Source organism: Lissotriton helveticus, chromosome 1_2 (genome assembly GCF_964261635.1).
Source record: "Lissotriton helveticus chromosome 1_2, aLisHel1.1, whole genome shotgun sequence".
Taxonomy (NCBI): domain Eukaryota; kingdom Metazoa; phylum Chordata; class Amphibia; order Caudata; family Salamandridae; genus Lissotriton; species Lissotriton helveticus.
The window spans coordinates 418,342,184-418,367,508 of record NC_136058.1 but is presented as its reverse complement, the minus strand read 5'-3'; the positions used below and the strand labels follow the sequence as shown (position 1 = coordinate 418,367,508).

General features: G+C 47.1%; 1 protein-coding gene across 1 annotated transcript in view; it reads left to right on the top strand.

Annotated features, from left to right (window-relative positions):
- The window catches only part of LOC144807280 (uncharacterized), a 326,964-nt gene that overhangs the window by 164,640 nt on the left and 136,999 nt on the right, over window positions 1–25,325 (top strand). The window contains exon 4 of the mRNA XM_078673111.1: window positions 3,477–6,322. Within this exon, the coding sequence (XP_078529237.1) occupies window positions 4,213–6,322 (2,110 nt within the window). The 5' untranslated portion in view covers window positions 3,477–4,212. The remainder of the gene's footprint in view (window positions 1–3,476; window positions 6,323–25,325) is intronic.

The window sequence follows — 25,325 nt, the reverse complement described above, 5'->3', positions numbered from 1 at the left end:
GGAGCTCACAGCCCCAGCGTGGCAAAGACACAGCCACGAGGACCAGTCTCCACCCCTGATGGAGTGGGGGTTAAGTTCGCCGCGGGCGCTTCAGGCTGAAGCCCTGTAGGGCATGGGCTCCACATCAGTCAGGGAGTGGAGAGGATGGTCACCCCTCCCTTTCCCAACTCATTCTAGGGGGTGGGTCCATCCCTGTGATGAGTTGTGAAAGGGTAGGGTAGAGGCTGCAGGCAAACAGAAAGCTGGGAACTTGAGTCTGCGCAGTTTGTGTTCCGGACTTTGAAGACACACTGCGCAGACGCGAGGTGTCGACTTCCCACGCTTCTAATGATGACTGGAGCACGTGGGAGCAGGGTGCCATTATTCATTTGGAGCTCCGGTGCCTGTGTTTCACTGGCAGCCAGGAGGTGAGGAGCAGACACGGTGGTCACAATGCAGCTGCCTGCCCGCATCACCTACAAGCCACCCTCCCTTGCCCTGGCCTGATCCGAAGGTGACACCTGCACAAAGGATGTGTCGTCTGCGCCGACACTCCGCGGCTCCTCAGGATGATATCAGCTGCTTGTAGGTTTATTCTTATCTGTATTTAGAGGTGCATCCATTCTGCAGGGTACTCTGCTCTCTCTCTGCCTTCCCTGAAAAGGTTGGGGAATATTTAAAGTAAGAGAGGCCCTTTGTGCGAGGCCGCAGTGGTCTCTTCCATATCTGTGTGTTGACACTCGCATAAAGATGTTTCTAGGAAACTTATGAATGTAGTGAGTAGCGACCTTTTACTCATGACTGCTGACCGGTGCAAATGTTCACCTCTAATGTTAAATGAAAGCACAGCAGAGAGTCCTAAAGACGGAGCAGCAGCAGGAGCCTGAGCGTCTACATAATTCCTCCGTGTCGACACCTGCTGGGAAAAATTCATATTTAACTCACAATCACATGGTGCTTGACATTAAATAAATACACTTCCAGAACATGTAAGTGGCTAACAAGTTGTACATAGATATTATCACGCATTACACCAAAGTATTTTTTTTGTCTCGCGTACGTAGCGCGCTCAGAAGGAGACCTTTAGTAATCAATTTCCTTTTTCTGCCAAAAATGTGCATGCTTTTCATTGCTTTCAATGGCAACATGTGCACGTTTGGTGTTTCCCTTGTGGGAGCGAGCTTTGAAACCATCTGTTTGTAATTAATAGATGGTCCTTGCTCGCTCCTGCAAGGGAAACAGGTGCAGGCCCCTTCCTCTCTCCCCTGCCCCTGCTGCCTCCTCCTGTCCTCTCGATTTTTTCACTTTTAGTGTGAGGTGTGTGTGCTTGTTTTTAAATGCAGTAAAAACGGAAAAAGGTTAACTTTTAATAGTTGATGATCTACCCTTCCCTAAGGCCCCAAAGTGAGTGAGCAAGTGTATGAACCAAATTGTCTTGTGTTCCCTATGGCTTCTACAGCACACAGTGTCTGGTGCCCAGGTTTTATGAATGTGAGGGCTGGCTCGTTGTGTGGGATGGAGGATGGGTTGGGAGGGTTTGGGCTCGCCAGATGAGTCGTGTTTGAACTGTTTGTGGTGTCATGGAGTTCTTAAATCCTGGCTGTGTTCTTGGAAGCTGTTGTGAGGGGGTTTGCCTGGCCTCTAACAGAGAATTGTGCAGGCCTATGATCCCAGGCCCACCTGCCAGGGTGCTGGCCAAGTTGCTTTTAAAGTGACTGCTGCTGTGAAATTTTTTTAAGCAACCAGCTATTTCAATTATTGCACATGAGATGGATGCATCCGGTGTTCTGCTGACAGTTTTAGGCACCAGAATATGCCATTCAGACACACAACACTTAATCGAACTCATAATTTCCTGTGATATAGCATGCTATCCTACAGCTGGTGAGCTGTGTAATCAGAATTGACTGAAGAAGACACAACGGTCGGTGTCTGCCCCAGTGATCATTATAACTAATTATTCCATGCATATCATGATAGAAATGTAAGTACGGTGACGTGAAGGAACTGTCACCACGTCGCAGTCCTCAGACGTCTCTGCCCACGGGTTACCCAGCAGGATGTGGGCAGGTGAGTGCCAAGGCACTCTTTTCGTGTATGTGTAAGGTGAACACCTACAGATATAACACCTAAACTAAAACATGGTAGTTATTAACTAAAACACAGAAACCATCTACACTGTTGAAAGAATAGGCATGGGGGGGTTAATGGTCCCTAGATTGGGCAAATGGATGCCATGTGCGTCTGGTTCAGAGGGCCTTGAAGCATGTTTGTATGTCCATGCAGCTGTGGCAATAGTAACAAGTGAGGTGTTTAACCTGCTGTGATGTATCCATGCAGCTGCGTTGTGGCAATAGTAACGGGTGAGGTGTTTAACGTGGAGTGATGTATCCATGCAGGTGCGTTGTGGCAATAGTAACGGGTGAGGTGTTTAGCCCGCTGTGATGTATCCAGGCAGCTGCGTTGTGGCAGTAGTAACGGGTGAGATGTTTAACCTGGTGTGATGTATCCATGTAGGTGCGTTGTGGCAGTAGTAACGGGTGAGGTGTTTAACGTGGAGTGATGTATCCATGCAGGTGCGTTGTGGCAGTAGTAGCGGGTAAGGTGTTTAATGTGGAGTGTTATATCCATGCAGGTGCGTTGTGGCAGTAGTAACGGGTGAGGTGTTTAACCCGCTGGGATGTATCCAGGCAGCTCCATTTGTGGCAGTAGTAACGGGTGAGGTGTTTAACCCGCTGTGATGTATCCAGGCAGGTGCATTGTGGCAATAGTAACGGGTGAGGTGTTTAACCCGCTGTGATGTATCCAGGCAGCTCCATTTGTGGCAGTAGTAACGGGTGAGGTGTTTAACCCGCTGTGATGTATCCAGGCAGGTGCATTGTGGCAATAGTAATGGGTGAGTTGTTTAATCAGCTGTGATGTATCCATGCAGGTGCGTTGTGGCAGTAGTAACGGGTGAGGTGTTTCACCCGCTGTGATGTTTCCATGCAGCTGCGTTGAGTCAGTAGTAACTAGGTGCAAGGAAGGAGAATTGCTTTAATTTCTCCTTCCTTTTCTGACTTTGCATGCATGGTGCACTGTGCAACATGCAAACAAGGTGGGAAAAGGTTTCTCTCATGTCTAGGCATAGTATTTTGTACAGGAAGGGTGTCCTTCCTGTACAAAACCGATGCTGGACTCACACACACACCCTAGCGCTCTGGTGCTAAGGTGTGTGCATGGTGCAGGGCTGCTGTAATCAGTGCCAAAAAACACAGTTAATCAGTGCCGGCGCAAGGGAAAGGGAAGGAGAGAGCCATATCTTTGAAAATATGGTGCTCTCCTGCTCCCTCCCTGTCGCACAATGCATCGCAGCCTCGCGGGGGGAGGACTGTGCTGCATTGTGTGGAGATTTGGTAAATCTCCCTCGAAATGTCTTTTACAACCAGTTGAACATTGTGAATTCTCATTCCATTATGTTTCAATTCAGTAATTTAAAATATCTTTACATCCAACAGAAACAAGCCTTGAATGTGTGAAATGACCATCAATAATGAAGCGAATGCTGTAAATCTTCAATAATAGCAGAAATATTGAGCTACAGTATTCAGGAAAACGTCAGCGCAGTCGGCGACAGGGGAACCTGCACACAAACTGACAGATCCCGGATGAAGTATCAAGGGCAGTTCAGTGATTGTAAGAGTCTGAGCTGTGCTCCTCCACACTACAAGACGAAGAAATGACCTTAGGAAAATTAAGGCAACAACAATAACAAACCACCTCCTGTATGAACAAGTGTCCAACACCAGCTCTGATCATTGGATCGGTATGATGTGATTACCACAGTGCTCTGTTTTCTAAAATGACGACGAGCCATCATTCCGTGCTCTAGGTGAATTGTAAACTCTTTCTGGCCAAACCACAGTAACCAGAGAAGAGCACAACAGAACAGAGCCAGACAACTGACGGGTAATGGAAAGAGGAGTTCTTTTATCTACAATACAACAGACTCTCCCAATTTGCACCGGCCAGACGGAAGATACGTCTTTACCCCCAAGCGTGCATAGCCATAATCCAATCTAAAGGCACAATCGCCTACAAAGACACCGTCTACGTATTAGGAGTGTGGCAAATATTTGGTGGCTATTGCATTTTTATTGTTAAAACAGAAATCAAACATGCAAAATACTACACACATATAAAGTGTGAGAGAAAAACACAAGTGCTTTATCAGCCATTTTGGCCCATCAGGAAATGCAGTCATGGGATTTAGACAAATATATACCCGACCCACAGACAGTAACCAAGAAAAAAGAATCATACACATGCAGCAAGAGCTTGCTTCATCAGCAAACATACACAGGACAAAAAACATTCAAGTGTAGTGAATGTGTAAAGAGCTTTAGTCAGTTATCACACCTTCAAAAACATAATCGAACACACACAGGGGAAAAGCCATTCAAGTGCAGTGAATGTGGGAAGTGCTTTAGTAGGTTATCACACCTACGAAGACATCAACAAACACACACAGGGGAAAAGCCATTCAAGTGCAGTGAATGTGGGAAAAGCTTTAGTAGGTTATCACACCTACGAAGACATCAACAAACACACACAGGGGAAAAGCCATTCAAGTGCAGTGAATGTGTGAAGAGCTTTAGTCGGGTATCAAACCTCCAAAGTCATCAGCGAACACACACGGGGGAAAAGCCATACCATTGCAATGAATGTGTGAAGAGCTTTAGTCTGTTATCAAGCCTTCAAAGACATCAGCGAATACACACCAGGGCAAAACCCTATCATTGCAGTGAATGTGACAGTAGTTTTAGTTACTCTTCATCATTAAGGATTCATCAGCAAACTCACACAGGAGAAAAACCATTCAAGTGCAGTGAATGTGCAAAGTGCTTTAGTCGGTTATCATACCTAAAAAGTCATCAGCGAACACACACGGGGGAAAAACCATTCAAGTGCAGTGAATGTGCAAAGTGCTTTAGTCGGGTATCAGACCTCCAAAGTCATCAGCGAACACACACAGGGGAAAAACCCTATCATTGTAGTGAATGTGACAGCAGTTTTAGTTACTCTTCATCATTAAGGATTCATCAGCAAACTCACACAGGAGAAAAACCATTAAAGTGCAGGGAATGTGCAAAGTGCTTTAGTCGGTTATCATACCTAAAAAGTCATCAGCGAACACACATGGGGGAAAAACCATTCAAGTGCAGTGAATGTGCAAAGTGCTTTAGTCGGGTATCAAACCTCCAAAGTCATCAGCGAACACACACAGGGGAAAAACCCTATCATTGTAGTGAATGTGACAGCAGTTTTAGTTACTCTTCATCATTAAGGATTCATCAGCGAACACACACTGGGCAAAAACCATTCAAGTGCAGTGAATGTGCAAAGTCCTTTAGTCGGTTAACAGACCTAAAAAGTCATGAGCGAATACACACGGGGGAAAAACCCTATCATTGTAGTGAATGTGACAGTAGATTTAGTTACTCTTTAGCATTAAGGATTCATCAGCGAACTCACACAGGAGAAAATCCATTCAACTGCAGTGAATGTGAGAAGAGCTTTAGTCGGTTATCACACCTACGAAGACATCAGCAAACACACACAAGGGAAAAACCATTCAAGTGTTGTGAATGTGTGAAGAGCTTTAGTCAGTTATCACACCTTCAAAGTCATCAGCGAACGCACACAGGAGAAAAACCGTTCAAGTGCTGTGAATGTGTGAAGAGCTTTAGTCAGTTATCAAACCTTCAAAGTCATCAGCGAATACACACAGGGGAAAAACATCTGTTAACCCACATAGGAGAAAAAAAATTCAAGTGCAGTGAATGTGCAAAGTGCTTCAGTAAGTCATCACACCTACAAAATCATCAGCGAACACACACAGGAGAAAAGCCATTTAAATGCAGTGAATGTGGGAAGAGCTTTAGTCAGTTTTATCACCTCCAAAGACATCAGCGAACACACACTGAGGAAAAACCATACCAGTGCAGTGAATGTGGGAAGAGCTGTAGTCGATTAGAAAATCTACAAACACATCAGCGAACACACACAGGGGAAAAACCATACAACTGCAATGAATGTGAAAGCATTTTTAGTCGTTACTCAACATTAAGGATTCATCAGCGAACACACACAGGGGAAAAACCATTCAAGTGCAGTGAATGTGAAAAGTGCTTTAGTCGGTTATCATACCTAAAAAGTCATCAGCGAACACACACGGGGGAAAAACCCTATCATTGTAGTGAATGTGACAGTAGTTTTCGCTTCCCTTCAACATTAAGGTATCATCAGCAAACTCACACAGGAGAAAAACCATTTAAGTGCAATGAATGTGGGAAGAGCTTTAGTCGATTATCAAAGCTGCAAAGTCATCAGCGTGCACACACGGGGGAAAACATAAAAGGGCACTGAGAGTGTGAAGAGCTTTTGTCAATTTTCGATCCCACACAGCCCTAATGAATACACTCCTTCATTTAACTCATATGGAAATAATCCTAGAGATGCAGAGACTTCGGAAAGAACTTAAGAACATCAAAAATAATTTTGAACCATCTGAGGACATAGACAAGAGCAGAACAGTGAAGAGGAATGAATTATGGAAACAGATAAAATTCAAATTATGTGGGACATTTAAATACCAGATGATAGAAGACCGGACTAGCAGTAAAGAAGACAAACAGATAACAGAATTTGCAGGATTATAAAAGTGTTTGTTTCCAGTGATTGTTCACTTCCGTTCACATAGCAGAGCTTCATGTTGTACTAGGATACACAGTGGGAGGCTAGCACAATGTGACCTAAAAGAAAAGAAACATTGTTCATTTTTATTTGGTGAAGAAGAGATACAAAAAAAGACATTCAATTGCACCTGATCACACTACCTGTAAAAGCAACACTGAACAATACTGGGACTAACAACTATATTTTCAGCTAACTTGTCGGATTAGTGATAAAACCTATAAACCAAAAACACAGAGAGTGGACATTTTGTCTGGGCTCTGGAGATGTGAATCCTAATTTGTAAAATGTATGTATTACTATTAACAAATGCCACTGCGGTATATGTAATGAACTAAAGTGAAGCACAAGTGTTCAAGAAATAACCTATTTTTAGATATAAAAGAGCATATACCTTGTTTTCAAGTAACGTTTGGAGCATCTTTTACACACTGTTATCGGTTGATGGATCAGCTTGTGCCTCGGGCCTTGTAACTAAGTGTGACCCGTGGCTCCTCTCCGACTTGGCTCCGACTTGGCTCTCCCTATTCATTTTGTGATTTGCCAAACTCTACTTTTTACCAGAATTGAGTCATTGTAAGCAGCAGACTCTGTTTGAAGAATGTGGTGCAATAGCAAAATCCCACATCAAAAGCATATATGTGCCAGGACAATCAGTTGCACTCCCAGCAACTCATCTTTCACACTGATTGTCCCTTGTCCTCAAATGTTCTGAAGGATTTGTCATATGAATGCCAGAAGTGGCAGTGACATTCATGAAGCTAAAGCTAACAGGAGTGTGTGGGAGATAGAGAGGGGGAGAGAAAGAGAGCTAGAGAGACAAAGAAAGGGGGAGGAAAAGAAGGAGAAATGGAAGGAGGGGGTACGGCAGGTGATTTGTATTCACCTAAAAATGGAAGAAGCAGCCGAATACATGTCGATGTGTGACATCACCAGAGAAATGGGCTGAATACCTGTGAATTTATATGTTTATTTTTAATACCTATAGACCCATGTCATGCCAATAAACAGGGCACGACCAAGGAAAATAGTGAAGGAGCCCATTATCATATGCAAATCACAGAGACGTCACATGTAGTGACGTCACAAAAAGTGATGTCAGGCCCTTATAATAATTTTCACATGAAAGGTCGATGGCATGTTTTAAAAACAAAAAACAAGAAACATAAAATAATATAAAAATAAGTTTTTGGTTTCAGTTATTATACATCATGTGTCAGGGTCTAGAAAAGGGTTTTTAGTCAGGACGAAGAAGGGGCTCACAGCTAATGATTAGCGCTTAGTGTGAATCCATTCGAGTAAGGTGTGAGGTGCAAAAAGGTTGAGGGGATAAGCCCTATAACCCCCCCGAGGACAATGAAAGCCTACGCTACCACTGTATATAGTATAAAGAACAGATCACCTATGCACACTCTCGTAAATACATTAATTGTGTCAAAGTGGACATAAAGGCAAAGGACACAAAGCCTATTGAATAAATTGCAAAATAACAGATCTTATTCTTGTAGTAGGTTGATCCAAAAGTAGTGTCTTTAATTTTCTACAGAGACCAACCGACACGTGTTTCGTTGCTCAGGGGATAGAATCCTGCGACTCCTCAGCACTTCAAATGTAAAAATTGTCCTAGTGTAAGTCGCTCTGTCAGTGATAATTCCGACCCGACAGGGCCCAGGACTTGTAGAAGGATGAGGTAAGTCATTCTGGATTTCTATAACTCCCAGGATCCACAGATGCTGAGAGAAAAAAGTGTCGAATAAGAGTCCTGGAAAACTTCAGCCCAAAGTATGGCAATTCCGGGATGTGTCAAAATGTGCATGAGACTATATTATAGAAATGTTACAGCTTTGATTTAACACCTTTTTTTTCCTTCGCTATAAGTTCATTGGCTTTAAAGACATGCAATGTTATGAATATAGCATCTGTAACCATATAATTTATTCATTTCTTTTTTGAACATGCAAACTACAAGGTCATTGTGTAACATTGAAATCATGCACCAATAAAAATAATATAAAAAAAAGACAACGGTGCGCACCGGAACGCCAGCTTCTAACACTCAGAAACTTTATTTGCTGTGCGCATCAGCGAAACCATCAGCCCGATTACTGATGGTACATATTTATATAGGAGGAGTCACTTTAGTCTAGTGCTCAATTACATGTGCAGATGTGAGTTTGGTGGTGCCTGATAACTGAAAGGCACATATTTGTTTACATACCATTTCATATATGACTGATTTCTTATTCCTATTACAGCGCCTTCTACCCTCCCTTCCTTGTGTTGACCATCTATCTAAATGTGATATTGTGTTGGTAGATCTTAGATGTTCTGGGGTGTATCTAGAATGTTGTGTTCCACTGCTTTCATCTCTCGAGCCATTTACTCAGTGGTTCCCAGATTTTTAACCCTTTTGAGCGGGATCGAGTCCCCCTTTTCCCATTTAATGCTTTTTCAAAGTTGTAGTTCGCGATTAGACGTTATAACCACTGACAGTACTGTAAAGATGGAAGCAGGAAAGTTGTAGGTTTCTTAATATAAGTCTTTTATTGAAGAGTAGGTACAGGAAACTCCAGCTCCTCTATCCACCAGCTTCACTCTGCCAGTACACAAGCTTTCTAATCATTACATTCCAAGTTACCTAGCAACACATGCAGATTCTAATAGAGACATCTCTACAAGTACACTGGCGGGGATGGAGCTAGCCAGGCTGATGTTAGGGTAAGCGATATATTGCCATACTTAAAAAAATGAGTTGTTCTCTGGGCATCCCTTGGGTCTCCTGATCTACCCCTAGACAGATCAGGGCTGATGAAAGGTTTATATCCCTTCTTAGGCACTCTTTAAATAAATTCGTAATGTCAGATTTTAAGATATTTAGTGTTGTACAGGACGCCAACATATGCTCTAAATCCGCCTGAGGCAGCGAACATCGAGGGCATAAGGTCCCCTTCCCAGTTCCCCATTTAGCAATCCTTTTTTGGCGTATAATAAAGTGAAAAGCAAGTTTTATAATACTGCGCCTGAAGTCGTGCTGGTTTTAAAAGCTTCTGTGCTTGTTCAGTGGAGTATTGAAATAAATCCTCTGAGACGTCTATTTCTTCTTTCCATTTGCTAGACCAATGTCCCATGTCAGCCATCATCAGGGAGTTAAGCGAATTATATACCATTCCGCTTGATTGATGATTCTGTCTTAGTTTATCTATAATGGAGATATTTAAGAATCCTATTGGGCTTCCACCCTTCTTGCTTAGAAAATCACATATTTGTAAATACATAAAAAAATCTTTCCATTCTAATCCATATTGTGTTTTAAGATTTTCAAAAGTGATTATATCAGTTAGAGAATAAAAATCCCCAAGCTTGGATAGGCCTTTGTCAATCCATCTCCTGATTGTGGGGTCTTTAAAGATTCCGGGCAAGTTAAAGTTATTACTGATCGGGGTATAATAATTCCACGGCCCAATCCTAGCATCTTCCGGACTGCCTTCATAGTTTTATATCCTGCTGCCAGCGTCTTATAACATACCTTTTTGTAGTGAGAATCATTCAAGAATCTCCAGGCCCATCCCCAGGCCTGTTTATGTTATGTTATGTTATGTTATTGTTTTTTGTTATGCGCACAGCTACTCCAGCTAAGGAGCGTCCTGGCGCATTGACAAGGTAGAACATAACATAACAGGAACTAGACAGAAAAACTAGGGGGGGCTAACTAAAACAGAAAGGTTTTTATGGCTTATGTTTACCCATTATTAGATCTATAGGTGTGTGGATATGGTTAGGTGAGTTGTCTAGTGGCTTGTGGGAGAAAAGGGTGTGATTGTGTAAAAGAGTAATTGCCCAATAGTGAATTTTAATGTTTGGTAGAGCCAAACCACCCCTATACTATAGTAGAGAAAGGAACCTATATGCTCTTCTTGGTTTCCCATAAGACCAAAAGAACCGGGAAAACATATTTTCAATATTGTTTATTCATTTGTGATTAAATTCAAATAGAATAGCTCTTATAAGATATAAGATCTTAGGGAAAAAAGCTTTTTGATTATATTACATCTTCCGATTATTGAAAGATGCATATTATGTAGTCGCCTCAGTTCTGGTTCTATTTTATCAATCATGGGGTCGATATTTGGTTCGACTAGCTTTTTTATATTGGCGGTAATGTCTACCCCCCAATAAGTGGTGTTTCCTACCTGTCTCACGTCGTCACCCATGTTGACGTTTTTACAGATAATCTGGGTTTTGTTTCGATTTAGGGAATATCCGGCCAAAAGGCCAAATCTCATCGCCTCTCGCTCTACCTCTGCCATAGATTCTATCGGGTTGGATATTACAAGCGCTATGTCGTTGTCATATGCCAATACTTATGTTTCCCAGTCTTAACTGATTATCGGCCTAATCCTCTGATTATACTCCAGAGTGCGTAAGAAGGGGTCGATATATATGGCAAATAGCAGAGGTGAGCTAGGGCATCCCTGACGTGTGCCTTGAGTTATTCTGAAGGTGTTAGTAAGTATACCATTTATGAATAATTTTGCTGTTGGTTGAAAATACAGCATCTTAAATGCCTGTATAAAATGTTGGCCAATCCCAACCCTCGACAGAGACTCCCAAAGAAAAGGCCAGGAAACTCTGTTTAAGGCTTTCTCAGCGTTGAGTAAAATGAGTGCCATGGGATTTCCCGAAATTTGTGCTGCATCAAAGAGTGAGATGGTTCTTCTTATGTGATCTGTGGTACCGTGTTCCGGGATGAACCCATGATGCCTTGTGGATATTAATTCATGAATTACCCCTGCTAATCTGGTCGCTAATATTTTGGAGTAAATTTTGCTATCCGCATTTATTAATGTGATTGGCCGATAAGATGCTGGGTCTAGTGCTGGTTTATATTTTTTCAGAAAAACAATTATTTTTGCTTGCGACCATGATTCTGGTGGTCTTCTCACCTTAAAAAATGTACAAACAAAGTAAGTAAGTAAGTAATGTTTATTGTTTAGTTAGTTAAAACCATAACAAGTTAAAACAAGTAGCAAATGCACAATATTACGATAAACAGTTAAAAGCAGAAATTTAAGTATAAAATCATTTTGTTTCTTAAAAGTTCAAACAAAGGAAAAATGACTTATCTTATTTCTGTAGAATTTTTGTTTATAAAAGTCTGCTGGAATACTATCTAGGCCTGTTGCCTTGCCATTAGGGAGACTTTTAATGCACAGCAGAGCATCAACCCATTGAGGGGGCTCCTCAAATTGCGCCTGGTCATCTGAAGATAATTGTTCTTTTGGAATTTGATTAAGGTAAGTCATAATATTGTCTGGGTGGGCTTTGGTAGTTTCTTGATATAGGGTTTGATAATATGTTAAAAATTCATTGCGTATACCTTCTGGGTCTGTAATTATGGCCTGGTAGGTATCTTTCACTGCCGTAATAGTATTTTTTGTGGCTTTTTCTCTGGCCCTGATCGCAAGATGGTGTCCGACTTGTTCACTACACTCGTACGCTTCTTTTCTCCAAGTCTCCAATCTATCTGCTGCCCTTTGGGTGATTACTTCTATAACTAATGATTTGTCTGAAAGTATTTTCGCCATTGCTTCTGTAGGGTCCTCCCATCTCTATATACTGTGATCAAGTTTTCTTCTGCAGCTGCCAATTGTGTCGGGATTGCCAGTAGCCCAAGAATATATAAATGCCGCTAACCTTATCTTTGTGACCAGCGGAGACGATGTCTGGAGATAGGCCCCCCAATTCCTCCTAGACACGAACCCCAACCAAGGAGTCTGTACACCCTCTGCGTGGACTCGTGCCCCGGGGAAAAGGGAAGTGGATAAAATAAAAAACTAGCTGTAGGTTCTGTGATTCCCTCAAGGTCTGGTCAAGAGAACGGCTGGGTACCAGGAAGGACGTCCACACTGCATAAGAGGATGACAAAGCATAATATATTACGCCTGTTCTTTTCTGATTACCTATAGCTGAATAATCAACGTCTTCTCACTCCTTACCAGAAAGTCATACAGCCAGACAAGGTATTTCCTATCCCTTGTGTCCCAAAACAAAAATATAAAAATAACAAGGGAATAATAGTCCAATTCAAATAGTCTGTATCTGGTACGGTGTATACCACAAATTGAGCAGTCTGTACTTGCTGCTGGAAAACGTGTAGAATCACAATGTCACCACAAGATTAAACACACCCAGGAATATCCTTTTCCAAGTGAAGTCGGGGTCTCCCGCGGACGTCTGCCCAGCACGAGTCCTGCAGCAAATCTACTCTAGCTGTCCTGACCCCCCCATTGCCTTCCTCAACAGCTCCCTGGCACAGGGCGTAGTGCCCTCTGCGCTCAAGGCAGCTACCATAGTGCCCATCTTGAAAAAACCTGGCGCTGACTCTTCCATCTCGGCCAACTATCGCCCCATCTCCCTGCTACCCTTTCTGGGCAAGGTGATGGAACGCCACGTTACCGCGGTGCTCAGCGCCCATGTTGAGGCAAATGGGGGACTGGCATCCCGCCAAGCCGGGTTCCGTCCCAGGCATTCGACCGAATCAGTCGTGGTCTCAGTCTTGGACAAACTCAGAAAGGGTATGGATGGAAACAAACACCAGGCACTGGTCCTCCTTGATCTCTCCGCCGCCTTTGACACGGTGGACCACACCATCTTACTTACCCGTGTCAAGGCGGCCGGCATCGGTGGATCAGCTTTGATCTGGCTCTCCTCCTTTCTGAGGGAACGCACTCAGGCGGTCCGGCTAGGCGACTTCACGGCCACTCCCCTCCCTGTCACCTGTGGTGTTCCCCAGGGATCCTCTCTCTCCCCCTTACTCTTCAACCTTTATATCTTTCCTCTCATCTTCGCACTACAGCAGCTGGAGGTCACCGTCTATAATTACGCGGATGACCTCCAGCTCATCTTTGATCTGTCCCCTTCTCCTCTCTCGGTCTCTAACTTCCAGTCAACTATGACATTCATCAGGGACTGGATGAACCACAACCACCTTAAGCTGAACCCGGATAAAACCGAGTTGGTTCTCACTGGTGGTTCGTCCAGTCCCTGGAACTCTCTCTTCTGGCCCCCCTCTCTTGGCTCTGCACCGACCCCCTCCACCACGGTCAAAACACTCGGTGTTAAAATAAACAACCAACTCACCCTCCATTCACAAATCAGTTCCGTGGTGTCCTCCTGCTTCCTCTCTCTCCGCACTATCCGCACTGTCTCCCGCTTCTTTTCCCCCCAGGCACTTAAGATCATCATGGCTGCACTTGTGATATCGAAACTGGACTACGCAAACGCTCTTTACCACGGTATCCCCGCGTACAGTTTGCGTAGACTCCAGACTATCCAGAACCAAGCAGCCCGGCTGGTGTACGGCCTCCCTCGTTATCACCATTCCACCCCTCTTCTCAGGGAGCTTCATTGGCTCCCTATAAAGGAACGGGCCCTCTTCAAGATCGGCTGCATGGTCTTCCAGGCCCGCCAGGGCACTGCCCCCGCCTTCATCTCCTCATTAATCAAGTCTTATGTACCTGCAAGAGAACTTCGGTCTTCCTCCAAGTCCCTCCTCCAGATCCCTCGCTTCACTCGTAAAAAGTGGGGCGGGGCTAATTTCTCCACCCTGGCTCCAACCTTCTGGAACTCACTTCCTGACCACCTCCGCTCTGCCACTCAGTATCTCCCCTTTCGCAGAGATCTGAAAACGTTCCTCTTCAGCCAGGCCTTCCCCACTTAAACTCCCTCAATATCCCCTTCATCTTTTCCTGGTCTTTTCCCCCTCAGTTGCTGATCCCCCTAGCGCCAAGAAACCGCAAGGTGTACGCTGCGCTCTAGAAATATTTTAAATTAGAAATTAGAATTAGAAGTGTGATAGCGTTGTTAAAAAGACACAATGCTAATGTTCATAACTGTTCTTTTGGTGATTGTGATCACCGAATCTATAACAAAATTAACTGGAGCCACGGTGTCCAAAAGAAGAGTGAGCGGGATAACCAGGAACTGCGGCCAAGGGTCACCAACAGAACGAAGTAAACAAAGCAGCTCCCCTGAATACTGCTAAAAGGAAATTACACAGAGCGCGTCTTATCATCAGATGCGTTCAAAAGCAATAACCCTTCTCACTCCGCCGAATGCGATGTGAACGCGAAACAACGCGTTTACATTACACCGCGACTTCTCTTTTCTAAATCTAAGCACAGGTGCAAGGCGAACGCGGAGGAGGCGAGCCCGCACTCCTTCCGCTGAAATACCTGGCTCGATTTCAGTCTCGGAAATAAATGGATGTCCAGAACTGCAATGGCTTCAATCTTCAAGCTGAAATCCGGCGGGGAACACCATCCGCCATTCCCACAGAAACAGGTTGATTGGCAAGCACCTTCCCAACATGAAGGAAGTGCTTTTGTAAGTTCCGCCCTGAGCCTCCGGGTGACGTGTCCCTAGGCATGCTGGTTGCTGTAGTTTTCCAGTAGTTTACCCTCATCTCATATCGGACAGGAGAACAGCGGTGACCACAACAACGGTATGGTTGTAACCCCCTTGACATCGAGATCGCTACAGATTGTAGAAGATCCAATAATTGGCGTTTTTCCCTATTATGACCTAGCGAAAAGCTCATTGTTTCTCCCCTGATTGCGGCCTTGAGTGCATCCCAGACCACTTCTATCCTGGTACTGTCCAAATTCTCCTTAATAAATTGGGGGATCCAATGCCTCATGTGTTTGCAAAATTCGTCATTAGAAAGTAGAGAGTGGTCAAACGTCCATCTAATCGTATTTCTGTTAACCCTTGTTTCCCTTCTTATTTCTAGAACCAAGGGATTGTGATCCGATATGATTTGTCTATGTTTTTCTATTGAGCACTTGTGGAGAATAGAGTGAGATGTAAGGACGTAATCTAATCTGACCGGACGCCGATGTCTCTGGAAGACACCGCACCGACCAGGCAAGTTGCCTGGCTTCCAGGCCATGGCAGTTCCGGTGCGGGGTGGGCATCCGCTTCAGATAAAGCCATGGTGGGGTGGTCACCCGCTCTTCCCTTGAAACGTGGGGTGGGCTCCCGCAGTAATTAAAGGTAATTGCGAGGGGTTCCCCCGCTCTAAAGCCACCGATGCGGGGTGGGATCCCGTTTTTTAAGCATAAATCAGCAGGGTAGGCTCCCGCAAACAGCATAAAGGCGGGGTGGGCTCCCATCTCAAGACATGCACAAACGCAGGGTGGGCTCCCGCTCTCTTCCTGCAGGCAGCCCAGTGCTGCTTACAACCAAAGGTTCTCCTATCCTGGGAGAATGAAGGTGATTGTTACTGCACTCACAAGCCACTTAAGCCCCCACAAAGATTTCCTCAAGGGACAAAGCTGTGCCTACGCAGGCCAGCACACAGGACCCTCCAGCAGGGAGGCAGCCCCTTGTGGCGGTTCCACCTGGGGCCCAGCAGCAACAGGTCTCAAAGAAGCACAAAAAGCACAACCTTTCATGGGGTTACAGCCACTGTATTTATACTACACATCTCTGTCTGCAAAGCACAGGGCTTGGGGGGACCAGCCAGAACGGGTTCTAGAGCACTCTGTTTACAGTGCACACACCCTTTTTTGGGAGATGGGGGCTCGGCCATCAGACACACCAACGGGGGGCCGAGCCAGCATTCACTAGGGCAGGCACAATCCTATTCAGGGTCAGGGGACTACTCCTCCCACTTCTCCAAATGCCAATGTCCTATTCAGCCCAGCGCTGACTCACCCTGCCCCTCCTGGATCCACACACACCTCCCAGGCCCTGTTACTCAAAAGCCAAATATGCAATTCATATCAGGCTGGCAGACACATAGCAGCCAGAAATGGCTACTTCTAAAGTGGCATTTCTAAAATAGTTATAATAAATCTGGCCACACCATTGCGTAGCATTTGTTATCCCTATTCCAAATATACCAAACTTGACCACACTGCTTCTCCCATAGCAGGAATAGCCATTGAAACACTTATCAGGGAATCCCCAATGCATTCCTAAGGGATGGCAACCTCACAGTAGTGAAAAACCAAAATGGCTGTTTGTCACTACCAGGACATGTCACACACTTAAGATACATGTCCTACCGTTTACCTGCAATGCACCCTGCTCATAGGGCTAGCTAGGGCTTACCTTTGGGGTGACTGACATGTAGTAAAAGGGGGGTCACAGACATGGTACAAACTTTAGGTGCCACGTCACAGCGGCAGTAACACTGTGCGCATAGGCCCTGCAATGGCAGAGGCCTGAGATAGGTTTGAAAGGCTACTTTGGTGGATGGCGCAATCATCCCTGCAAGCCCACCAGTAGCATTTAATTTACTAGCCCTGGGTATATGAGATACCACTTTACAAGGGACTGACAGGTAAATTAAATAGGCCAAATAGGTGTAGACCAATCTTCCCATAGGTAACACAGAGAGCACACGCACTTTACACTGGACAGCAGTGCTAAAGTGCTCAGAGTCCTAAAACCACCAACACCATCTCAGAAAAAAGGCTAGGAGAGAGGCAAATAGTTTAGGGATGACCCTGCAAAAAGGGCCAAGTCCAACAAAGACCATTGACACATGAGAAAGGGAATAGGTGCAAAGATATGTGCCAGGCCCTTCAAAAATCAGGATACGAATGGAGATTGTATGAGGCATGCTGTCCCGCCCCTCTTGATCTCCACACATGAAGGTGGAGACTCTGTAGGGCGAGAGCGGGTTCCGCCCCTCTCGATCTCCAGACATGAAGGTAGAGGCTCTGTGGGTTGAGCACGGGTCCCACCCTCTCGATCTACAGACATGAAGGATCCTACCATCATCACATACAGCAGGATCCTACCATCATCACCACCAATCCTCCTTTGCTGCCAGCCCCCCAACCCTCCCTGGACGCTTTCGGTCCCGTAACAACGGAAGAAGTAGGAGCAACGCTGGCCGCAATCAAAAGTGGCTCCCCCCTCTACCCTGCACCCCTCCGTTTCCTAAAAAAAGTGTCGAGCACCATCATCCCTCCCCTCACGGCCCTGATTAATTCCTCTCTCTCGGAGGGCTTAGTCCCCCCCAGCTGGAAAGCTGCAGCAGTCAAAGGTCTACTGAAAAAACCTTCCTTAGACCCGCAGGATTTCGCCAACTACAGGCCCATATCCCTTCTCCCTGGAAACAGCAAGATCGCAGAGAAGCTGGTAAACAAGCAATTATCGCTTTACCTAGAAAGCAACAACCTCTTATCGGTCTCCCAGACAGGATTCCGTCCAGGTCAGGGCACGGACATCGCCCTCCTGACAGCGGTGGAGAAGGCCAGAAGCATTCTGGACATAGGAGGATCAGTGGCAGTGATCCTCCTAGATCTCAGTGCGGCCTTCGACACTGTAGACCATCCCACCCTAATCCACCGACTGGGAGAGATCGGACTAAAGGGTATGGCCCTGAAATGGCTAGAATCCTTTTTAACAGGACGCTCCTTCCAGGTGCGGGAAAACGACAGCTGTTCATCCACCATCCCCCTCCGGTGTGGAGTACCGCAGGGCTCATCTTTGAGCCCTACACTATTCAACGTGTACATGGCCCCACTGGAGAAGAGGGTCAGCTCGTACGGCGTGTCAGTTACTAACTACGCCGACGACACTCAGCTGGTCGTAACCCTTTCACACCCTCACCACGCCCCATCCGATCTCCACAGCTGCCTCTCCGAAGTCCACCGATGGAAATTGAACGGGTCCAAGACCGAGATCCTCCTGAATGGCCACAAGGGGCCCTCTTTACCATCTCACCTTTGGCCTAGTTGCCTAGGGGACCCCCCCGCACCCAAGGAAGAGGTCAAGAGCCTTGGTGTGTGGATTGAGAAGGACATGAGTTTTAAAACCCAGGCTAAAAGAACCGCAGGGACATGTTTTGGGCTACTCAGAGCCTGCAGGAAGATCTTCCCCCTGCTTCCCGATACCGCAAGGAGGCTCCTCATTCAGGGTCTAATTCTGGCAAGATTAGACTACTGTAACGCCATATACTTGGGAGCCCCTGAAGCCACCCTGAACTCGCTGCAGAAAGTCCAAAACGCCGCCGCCCGTCTACTCACGGGCACACCAGGAAGATCCTCCGCCAGGCCGGCCCTCAAATCCCTCCACTGGCTCCCAGTCAGAGAAAGGGTCGTGTTCAAGGCCCTCTGTCTGGCCCATAAAACCCTCAACAACAACGGCCCCCCCCCTCTGAAAGAACTTTTAATCCCATACAAAGCAGAGAGAGATCTCCGATCTAATGTAGAAAATCTTATTGTAGTCCCTAGAGTCAGAAAAGCCAAGACCGGTGGCCGTCGCTTCTCGGTTCACACGGCCAAATGCTGGAACCACTTACCACGAAAACTCAGGACAGAACCGAACTACCTCCAGTTCAGAAAAAACTTAAAGACCCTCCTTTTCCTCAGACATAATTTCATCAGACGGCTGAAACCCTTGGAGAAGCAGGTCAGCGCTGGGATGCTCTCTGAGTTACTACGCGCTTTACAAAAACCATTAAATAAATAAATAAAAAAAATGAAGGTAGAGGCTCTGGAGGGCGAGTGCTGGTCCCACCCCTCTTAATCTCCAGGCATGAAGGTGGAGGCTCTGGAGAGTGAGGTGCGGGTCCTGCCCCGCTCAATCTGTAGACATGAAGGTGGTGGTTCTGCAGGGCAAGTGTGGGTCACACCCCTCTCGATCTCCAGATACAGAGGTAGAGGCTCTGTGGGGCGTAAGCGGGTCCCGGCCCCTCAATCTGAAGACATGAAGGTGGAGGCTCTGCAGGGAGAGCGCGGGTCCTGCCTCTCTCGATCTCCAGACATGAAGGTGGAGGCTCTGCAGTGGGGTGTGGGTCCTGTCCCTCCATTCTCTGGATATGAAGGTGGTGGCTCTGGAGGGTGAGCTGCGGGGCCTGCCCCTCTCAATCTCCAGATATGAAGGTAGAGGCTCTAGAGATTGAGGTACACGTCCTGCCTCTCCCGATCTCCAGGCAAGAAGGCTGAGGCTCTGGAGGGTGAGGTGCGAGTCCCGCCCCTCTCAATGTCCGGACATGAAGGTGGAGGCACTGCAGGGGGAGGCCTGGGTCATGTACTACTCAATTGCCATACATGAAGGTGTAGGCTCTGGAGGTTGAGGTACGGGTATTGCCCCTCTCACTGTCCAGACATGAAGGTGGAGGCTTTCCAGGGTGAGGTGCGGATCCTGCCCCTCTCAATCTCCAGACATGAAGGAGGAGACCCTGCAGGGTGAGGGACTGGTCCTGCCCTCTCAATCTACAGACATGAAGGTGGATGTTCTGCAGGGTGAGGCACAGGTCTTGCCCCTCTCAATCTCCAGGCATGAAGGTGGGGTCTCTGCAGGGTGAGACACAGGTCTTGCCCCTCTCAATCTCCAGACATGAAGGTGGATGCTCTGCAGGGCGAGCGCGGGTCCCACCCCTCTCGATCTCCAGACATGAAGGTGGAGGCTCTGCGGGACGAGCGCGGGTCCCGTCCCCTCAATCTGCAGACATGAAGGTGGAGGCTTTGCAGGGTGAGCGCAGGTCCCGCCCCTCAATCTGCAGACATGAAGGTGGAGGCTCTGCAGGGCGAGTGTGGGTCATGCCCCTTGCGATCTCCAGACATGAACGTGGAGGCTCTGGAGGGTGAGCTGCGGGTCCTGCCCCTTTCAATCTCTAGATATAAAGGTAGAGACTCTGGAGATTGAGGTACACGTCCTGCCTCTCTCGATGTCCATACATGAAGGCTGAGGCACTGGAGGGTGAGGCGTGAGTCCCGCCCCCCCTCAATCACCAGACATAAAGGTGAAGGCTCTGCATGTGGAGGCCTGGGTCATGCCCTTCTCAATTGCAAGACATGAAGGTGGAGGCTCTGGAGGTTGAGGTATGGGTATTGCCCCTCTCAATGCCTAGACATGAAGGTGGAGGCTCTGCAGGTCAAGCGCGGTTCCCGCCCTCTTGATCTCCAGACATTAAGGTGGAGACTCTGCAGGGCGAGCTCGGGTTCCGCCCCTCTCGATCTCCAGACATGAAGATGGAGGCTCTGTGGGGCAAGTGTGGGTCCTGCCCCCTCCATCTGCAGACATGAAGGTGGAGGCTCTGCAGGTCAAGCGTGGTTCTTGCCCCTCTCGATCTGCAGGCCGGAAGGTGGAGGCTCTCCAGAGTGGGGTGCGGTTCCTGCCCCTCAATTCTCCGTACATAAAGGTGGAGACTCTGGGCGGTGAGGCATGTGACCTGCCCACTCAATCTCTGGACATGAAGGTGGAGGCTCTGCAGGGTGAGGTGCTAGTCCCGCCCCCTCAATCTGCAGACATGAAGGTGGAGGCTCTGCAGGGCGAGCGCGGATCCTGCCCCTCTCGATCTCCAGACACGAAGGTGGAGGCTCTGCAGTGGGAGGCCCGGGTCATGCCCTTCTCAATTGCCAGATATGAAGGTGGACGCTCTGGAGGTTGAGGTATGGGTAATTCCCCTCTTGATGTCCAGACATGAAGGTTGAGGCTCTGCAGGGTGAGGTGCGGGTCCTGCCTCTCTCACTCTCCAGACATGAAGGTGGAGGCTCTGCAGGGTGAGGCACAGGTCCTGCCCTTTCAATCTACAGACATGAAGGTGGAGGCTCTGCAGGGTGAGGTGTGGGTGCCGCTCCTCTCAAACTCCAGACATGAAGGTGGAGGCTCTGCAGGGCGAGGTGCGGGTCCTGCCCCTCTCGATCTCCATACGTGAAGGTGGAGGCTCTGCAGGGTGGGCTGAGGGTCCTGCGCCTCTCGATCTCCAGACATGAAGGTGGAGGCTCTGCAGGGCGAGCGCGGGTCCTACCCCTCTCGATCTCCAGACATGAAGGTGGAGGCTCTGCAGGGCGAGTGTAGGTCCCGCCCCTTTCGATCTCCAGACATGAAGGTGGAGGCTCTGCGGGACGAGCGCGGGTCCCGTCCCCTCAACCTGCAGACATGAAGGTGGAGGCTCTGCAGGGCGAGCGCGGGTCCTGCCCCTCTCGATCTCCAGACATGAAGGTGGAAGCTCTGCAGGGTGAGGCACAGGTCCTGCCCCTCTCAATCTCCAGGCATGAAGGTGGAGGCTCTGGAGAGCGAGGTACGTTTCCTGCCCCTCTCGATCTCCAGACTTTCCAATTGGAGAATGTTCCCCCTGGGAGGCAGATGAAGGGGGTGGCACAAGGAGGGGCGCAGACGGTCCCTGTACCACACCCTTCTGACCAGTAATGGGTGGTAAGAATGGCTTCAGACCAGTCATGGTGAATATTCCTGAGAACTGGAGGAATTAATGATATGGGAAGAAAGGTGTATGAAGCGTAAAATTCCACCTCAACCGAAATGTGTCCCCCAACATTTCCTTGAGTGTAAACTGCAGGCCACACAATTGTGGACAATGGGCGTTCTCACAAGTTGCAAATTTGTCAACCTGAGGGGGGTCCCACAAGGCTAACATGTTCTGCACCAGAACCCAAAAGGAGATGCCGCTCGTGGTCGGCAAAATGATGCCAACTCAGGCTGAGAGCTTACCAGATGGTTGGCACCCAGCCAGGTCTCATGCTGGTGCACGTAGAACCCAGAGACTGGCACGTTTGCGCCCCTGGAACGTCACTTTTTTGATGTTCCTGTGGCGCAATGTGTCACTGCATATTTATAACGTGACGTAAAGCCACTTTAAGTGGCTTTTCATGGCCTTATAAATACATTCTCCTTTCACGCAGAACACCGCATGAAACAGGCGTGTTCCATGGGTGTTGCTGAGGGTGTTCCCACACGACACTCATGGAACCTGACGCATTTCCAGGTTTATGAGAGATTGTGAACCTGGGAACACATCAGAATCTCATCTAAATCATTAGGGAGGCGCAACAAGGAGGATTTCTCCTCGTGCTTTCCTTTTCTTTTTGTGCTGCATTCTGCAGCACGCATAGAAAAAGGAAATCTCCTCTTGTGATTTACTTTGTGCAGGGAGGTCGCCCTTCCTGCACAAAATCATTCATCCCGCAACCCAGGCACCCTTGCATTGCACCATGGAGAAAGGCTGCCTGCATTGGCGCATGGCAGCCCATTGTGCGCCTGCGCTGGGGAAAAGGACAGGAATGCGCTGTATCACATAGATACGGCGCATTCCTGCCCTTTTGTTCTGACAAAAGATACCCAAAACCTCATAAATGAGGCCCAGAGTCTCTGGGATTCCTGACTGAGGAGGAGAGACACCAGGGGGAAGGTGTTGGATCGACTGAATCCAGTCAAAAATTAACTACAAAAAGAAGAGATTACATTCTTTGGCCACATTTACACCGACACAAGATGTTTGGAAGAAAGAGCCAGACCACCCGTAGGATCATGAGACCACCATGAGCCAGACCAGATTACCCCCCTCCCGAAGGATCATGAGACCACCATGAGCGAGAACAGATTAACCCCCACCCGTAGGATCATGAGACCACCATGAGCCAGACCAGATTACCCCCCATCATAGGATCATGAGACCACCATGAGCCAGACCAGATTACCCCCCCTCCTGTAAACTCATGAGACCACCATAGCGTTTGAGCAAGAAGCAACAGCTAAAACGCAGACATTAGCTGTATCAGAAGTCCACAGTGGCGGGTCGAGGAGATGCAGTCATGGAGAGACTCGTGCGTATTCTCTTCCTCTAGTATTCTCTTTTTTGTGTTTTCTTTCCTGTAATTCTTCTCCTTCCTGTCTGTTTTTCTTCTTTCTCCACCCCGCCCAGTCGCCCTACATTCGTTCATCTATCAACCAAGGTGTAAGATGTTGATTTGAGCTTAATTTCAGCCGGTGGTCGCAGGTTGGGCCCATCAGCACTCTCCTTTTGAGGGTCGGCACTTATTTTTCCTCATCAGACTTTCACACATAACAAGGCTGTGAAAAACACACAAGGGGGAAGAACGAGGAAGAGAAAGATGAAAACAAGTGACAAAGGGGGAAAGCAGGGACCTACAGAAGTGAGATAAAGGAGCCGAGAGTGGCTGGGGTGGATTAAAGAGCCATGAGGTGGAATCAAGAGTGAGATAAAGGAGCTGAGAGTGTCTGGGGCGGATTAAAGAGCTATGAGGTGAAATCAAGAGTGAGATAAAGGAGGCGAGAGTGTCTGGGGGTGGATTAAAGAGCCACGAGGTGGAATCAAGAGTGAGATAAAGGAGCCGAGAGTGGCTGGGGTGAATTAAAGAGCCATGAGGTGGAATCAAGAGTGAGATAAAGGAGCCGGGAGTGTCTGGGGTGAATTAAAGAGCCATGAGGTGGAATCAAGAGTGAGATAAAGGAGCCGAGAGTGTCTGGGGTGGATTAAAGAGCCACAAGGTGGAATCAAGAGTGAGATAAAGGAGCCGGGAGTGTCTGGGGTGAATTAAAGAGCCATGAGCTGGAATCAAGAGTGAGATAAAGGAGCCGAGAGTGTCTGGGGTGGATTAAAGAGCCACGAGGTGGAATCAAGAGTGAGATAAAGAAGCCAAGAGTGTCTGGGATGGACTAAAGAGCCTTGAGGTGGAATCAAGAGTGAGATGAAGGAGCCAAGAGTGTCTGGGGTGGATTAAAGAGCCACGAGGTGGAATCAAGAGTGAGATAAAGGAGCAGAGAGTGTCTGGGACGAGGTGGACTCAAGAGTGAGATAAAGCAGCAGAGAGTGTCTGGGGGTGGATTAAAGAGCCACGAGGTGGAATCAAGAGTCAGCTAAAGGAGCCGAGAGTGCCTGGGGGTGGATTAAAGAGCAACAAGGTAGAATAAAGAGTGAGATAAAGGAGCAGAGGGTGTCTGGGGTGGATTAAAGAGCCACAATGTGGAATCAAGAGTGAGATAAAGTAGCCGGGAGTGTCTGGGGTGGATTAAAGAGCAACAAAGTGGAATCAAGAGTGAGATAAAGAAGCCAGGAGTGTCTGGGGTGGATTAAAGAGCCACAACGTGGAATCAAGAGTGAGATAAAGGAGCTGGGAGTGTCTGGGGTGGATTAAAGAGCCATGAGGTGGAATCAAGAGTGAGATAAAGGAGCGGGAGTGTCTGGGGTGGATTAAAGAGCCATGAGGTTGAATCAAGAGTGAGATAAAGGAGCAGAGAGTGTCTGGGGGTGGATTAAAGAGCCATGAGGTGGAATCAAGAGTGAGATAAAGGAGCTGAGAGTTTTGAGGGTGGATTAAAGAGCCATGAGGTAGAATCAAGAGTGAGATAAAGGAGCGGGAGTGTCTGGGGTGGATTAAAGAGCCATGAGGTTGAATCAAGAGTGAGATAAAGGAGCAGAGAGTGTCTGGGGTGGATTAAAGAGCCACAAGGTGGAATCAAGAGTGAGATAAAGGAGCCGAGAGTGTCTGGGGTGGATTAAAGAGCCACAAGTTGGAATCTTTTTTTTATTTTTTTTTATTAGTTTTATTTCAGAAAACAGTCATACAATAAACATACCTCACAGCGTTATCATCATATAAACAATAAACTGCTAGTTACTCACAATTCATTAATAAAAATGTTTAACATTGTAGAAGCATACAAAATTAGATCCATCTTGAGATAGGGGCCCAGATTTTTTGTCCAAGCTCCTTTCTTTTAGTACACTTATGTTTGTAAATGGCCATTTGGAATTGATATATAGATAAGAGTTTGACTTGCCAGTTATAAAACACTGGAGGTTCGATATCTAGCCAGCGTGAGGTGAT